Source organism: Thecamonas trahens (genome assembly GCF_000142905.1).
Source record: "Thecamonas trahens ATCC 50062 unplaced genomic scaffold supercont1.17, whole genome shotgun sequence".
NCBI lineage: Eukaryota > Apusomonadida > Apusomonadidae > Thecamonas > Thecamonas trahens.
In genome coordinates this window covers 2,036-6,400 of record NW_013657663.1, presented here as the reverse complement: position 1 = coordinate 6,400, position 4,365 = coordinate 2,036, and the positions used below count along the sequence as shown (strand labels likewise).

The following is a 4,365-nucleotide window of genomic DNA, read 5'->3' as shown; positions in this document are numbered from 1 at the left end:
TTTTTATCACCCCCCCCACCCCGTTTTGTTCTCCCCCCCCAGGAATTCGTTTGACGGAAGAAGGGGGGAGGGGGGAGGGGGGGAGGTAGTACGTACGCAGCAGCGAGAACCGCTTCTGCAAGTCGACAAGCTCGTCCTCCTTTGATGACATGGCAGACAAGTGGTGGAGGTGGTGGTGGCGGTGGTGCAGGTCGGCCATTGGTGATCGGGGCCGCGATCGTGATCGTGACTGATCGTGCCGTGGTCATCGACTGCGGCAGCACGTATCGGTGCGCAACTGGGGGGGGGGGGGGGTCTTGGCGACCTCGAGGATCACACTAGCGGCGTGCCGCGCGATGTGGAGGAGGTGGAGAAGCGGATACGGGCAAAGCCATTGCGGTGGAATGGGATGCACCCTGATTTGGAGACGATGTTGAAGTGGTGGACGATTGTGGTGGACGAGGTGGTGGCGGGCGGCGGCGAGGAGGCACTTGACTAGTTGTGGCGGGTGGAGGAGACCGTTTAGGGGGATGAGCGGACGCTCTCTGTGAGATGATGCAGGCACTGGCGTTTGACGGCTGACAGCTAGGCTTTCACTGGCAACGTGGCATGCGGGATAGTGGCCGGCTCGGATGACATCCGGCGGTGTTGGTCGTGCGATCCGCGGGGAAGGGCCATGGCGCTGGGAGCTACTGATGTGCTGGCGGTGGCGAGGATGAGGGAGTGGACACGATGTTGTGGATGGCGGCGGAGGATGATGGGAGGGCGGATGGGGAAAGCGACGAAGATGCGATTGGGATAGGAGGGGTGGCAAGTGGCAAGGCCAGTGTGGTTGGCGATAGTGATGCGGGTGGGATGTGTGCGGGGGTGGGCGGAGATGGAGAGGGGGTAGTGGGCGCGGAGAGTGTAGCCGGTGGGTGAGGGGTGCCACTCGAGCACTTCCTTGTATGCTGAAGAAAGCAGGACAGGCAGTTGACCATCCGCATTTGACAGCGCAATAACGTCGAGCACCCAGTTGGTGTGGCCTTTCAGCACCTCGCAGAAGGCGTTGTCCGTGGTGTACCGCATGGCGCCTGTCCCGTCGTCCGCGGGATGCCACACCCGGATTGTCTTGTCTCTCGACCGCGAGACGAGGACAGGAAGCTGGCGATCTGCACTCGGCAGTGCAATTACGCGAGAGACCCAGCTAGTGTGGCCGTCCAGCACCTCGCAGGAGGCGTTTTCCGCGGTGTACCGCATGGCGCCTGTCCCGTCGTCCGCAGGATGCCAAACCCGGATCGCGTTCTCCTTGTTTTGATACCCACCCACCCGAGAGACCAAGACCGGCAGCTGGCCGCTAGCACTTGGTAGGGCCACCACGCCTGTCACTGAGCTGATATGGCCCTTCAGTACCTCGCAGGAGGCAGTGTCTGCGGTGTACCTCATCGAGCCCGTGCCTTCTTCCGCAGGATGCCACACTCGGATCGTCTCGTCGCTAGACCACGAGACCAGGACAGGCAGTTCGCCATTTGTACTGGGCAGCGCGATCACGCCGGATATCATGCTGGTGTGGCCTTCCAGCACCTCACAAAAGACAGTGTCCGCGGTGTACGGCACAGTGCCCGTTCTGGCGTCTGCAGGATGCCAGGCTCGGATTGTCTCGTGGCAAGACCACGAAACCAGGACAGGCAGTTCGCCATCTGTACTGGGCAGCGCGATCACGCCGGATATCATGCTGGTGTGGCCTTTCAGGCACTCTACGCGCGCCCTGGGTAGCATGTCTGAAACCTCCACATTCTTTCGACAAATACCGGCAACCAGCGAGTCACCGATGACAGAGTTGTCGTCATACTCGCCATGACAGTACAAGCGTCGAGCATCACGATGCGTGACAGGGTCAATAGCTGCCGCTGGGAGAAAAGCCCCGTGTGATGCATCCGCGCGTACAGCAGCCACCAGCTGCGTGATTGTATCGGATGGCTGGGGATAGTCGAGTCGGGCAACGAGCTCGGTCTCGATGTACGACTTACCTCTCTGGATGATCTCACGTGAGAGAGATAGGGCCCGCTCGACCTCGCCAACGTGCTGGGCTCCTTTGCAGCCGAGGCGAACAACACAACGCAGGTCGTTGAGGAGGCCACCAAGCGACTCGTCTGCGCGGGCTTTCATCCATGCCCAGGAGAGAGCAACGGCAACGGCGGCATGGTTCGCTCCGGCTGCAATCATGTGTGAAATACCGCGGGTAACGATCCAATTGGAGGCAGTACCAGAGGTTATTGCCACCTTTGCGGACTCTGGCGTGGCGCCAGGCGGAGGCACCCCGGCGACAACGGCGAGGTGACGGGCAGGAAGGGAAGGGATGTCGTCAAAACACACCTCAAGCCGATGGCGAATGTACTTGAGGTGCAGATCGTGCATCTCGATCACGGTGATGGCGCCGCCATCTTTGGCAACGACGCGCAGGAGAGAGGCATCGGCAAGGGCGTCGAGGGCCGCAGCAAAGCCAATATCGTCCGCTGGGACCGTGGCGCGGAAGTTGGCGACGTCGACGGGCGTGTCTGATGGAAAGACGCCGAGCATGGCGTAAATGGCGAGTGCCACCTTGCGGACACACTTGGGGATGGCATCGCCGAGAGTCCAAGTGATGATGTCAAAGATGTGGGCGTGCTTGGCGTCGGTGCCGCCTTCTGACTTGCGGTGCTTGCGAAAAGCACGTTTGGAGGCCGAATCAAAGTTGGCAACAGCGGCGTCAAGTGCAGCCTCGCCAGATATGGACGAGCCAAGGATAGCGAGGGCGAGGGCATGGCCACGGCAGAAGGTCGCGAGGGAGACGATGCGGTGATCGTTGAGAGCAAGGGTGTTTGCCCACTCGGGTGAGCCCTTGGCGAGGTAGTTGCGAAGGACAACAGCTGCGTCGGCCCGGCCAAAGGTACCGAGCTGAACAGAGGAGGTGGAGATGGCCGCCATGGCGGCGTTGCGCGAGGTGACGAGGACCGCATGTCGAGCTGCAATGGGCTTGGTGAAGGCGGTGGCCTGGCGGGTGGTCCACGCATCGTCGAGGATGAGCAAGATGCGAGTGCCGGCGTCGGCGAGGGTCTGGGTCTTGTCAGCAAGGATACTTTGCAGGTAATTGAGGTCAGCTTGTGGATCGACTGCGCAACCGAGGCCTTGCTTCAGGAAGTAGGACATGCGGCTGGCAATGGCGATGGGAGATGTCTTGTCCTCACCGAGAGCGAGCCAGAAGACGGAGAAGACCGAGGTGATGGCGGGGTGGACGGCAACATCGGCAGCGAGCGACGACTTGCCAACGCCACCAAGCCCGCTGACACCGACGACTGAGACGTTGTTCGCACCGAGAAGCGCGTCAATGACCGCAGCGCGAGTGTCAGGGAGCGGGTAATATTCGGGCAGTTTGGATGGTGGCGGCATACGGGACGGTAACTGCATCGTGCCGGCAAGGATGGCGAGGGAGTGCTGAGCAATGTCAACGACGGCGGTACCCGAGGAGATGCGACGGTCGTCGTAAGTGGCGAGACCCCAGTCCATGAGGCGGTAGGCCGTGCGAATGTGATGGTCATTCCAATTGTGCGCGAGAAGACGCTGGTGCCAGGTGTCGTACTGGCGCTTCTTGTCGCCGGAAGTGAAGAAGGTGTCCAACAAAGCCACGAGCGAAAGCATGTGGGTGTGGGTGTCAACGTTGTGGGCAGTGAGGAAAACGACTTCGGCCTGGGCACCGCCGTTGTCCACGTACTGGGCGCAGGCCTTGGCTGCAGCGAAATTAGCATCGTCGGCGGGCCGGGCTGCAACACTGTGCAGCCGGCCAAGCTCAGCAAGCGAGATGTCGCTATCAATAAAGACTGGGAAGACGGGATTGCCGCCGTTGGCAGCGCCAACAAGCGCTGCATCGACTTCGGCGATGACGTAGCGCGTGACGACAAAGTTGGTGTCGAGGATGAGAACAAGCCGTGAGCGAACGTCGATGGCGGCACAGTCGTCCGGATGAGGGTGGCGGATACCGTCAAGCGACTCGTCGTCGACGAAAACACGGAGAGTTGGATAGCGGGCGAGGATGTTCTTGCGGACATTCCTGGCTAAACTCTTATCGAGCGATCCGTGACAGATGAAGATGTCGCAGTCGTAATTGTCATTGGTGTAGGTGCGGGCATCGGCTGGTGACGAGGACAGCACTTTCATCTCCGTGTCTTGCAGGACGACAGAGGAAGAAGTGGCCGAGCTGGCCCTGCTGGCGTTGGCGGTGAGGAGCGGGCGGGGGCGCTTGGCGGCTCGCCCCGGCTCGGGCGGCTGCCTTGCGCGGCGCTTGGCAGTACCCTGCTGCACTAGGATGGGTGCGAGGTGTGGAGGGTCGTCTGTCCCCCATAGTGCAGGGTCCATGGGTGGTGTGAGAGG

General features: G+C 61.3%; 2 protein-coding genes across 2 annotated transcripts in view; both read right to left on the bottom strand.

Moving 5' to 3' along the window:
- AMSG_04118 (uncharacterized protein) overlaps window positions 1-160 on the bottom strand; it is a 2,022-nt gene extending 1,862 nt beyond the window's left edge. The window contains exon 1 of the mRNA XM_013903455.1: window positions 97-160. Coding sequence (XP_013758909.1) covers window positions 97-151 — 55 coding nt within the window. The 5' untranslated portion in view covers window positions 152-160. The remainder of the gene's footprint in view (window positions 1-96) is intronic.
- Window positions 161-564: 404 nt separating this feature from the next.
- AMSG_04117 (WD-40 repeat protein) lies at window positions 565-4,152 on the bottom strand (the record flags this gene model as incomplete). Its single annotated transcript, XM_013903454.1, has 3 exons — window positions 565-661; window positions 971-1,532; window positions 1,704-4,152. The coding sequence occupies 3 exons, from the start codon at window positions 4,150-4,152 to the stop codon at window positions 565-567; spliced, it is 3,108 nt and encodes a 1,035-aa protein (XP_013758908.1).
- Between the last annotated feature and the right edge of the window lie 213 nt (window positions 4,153-4,365).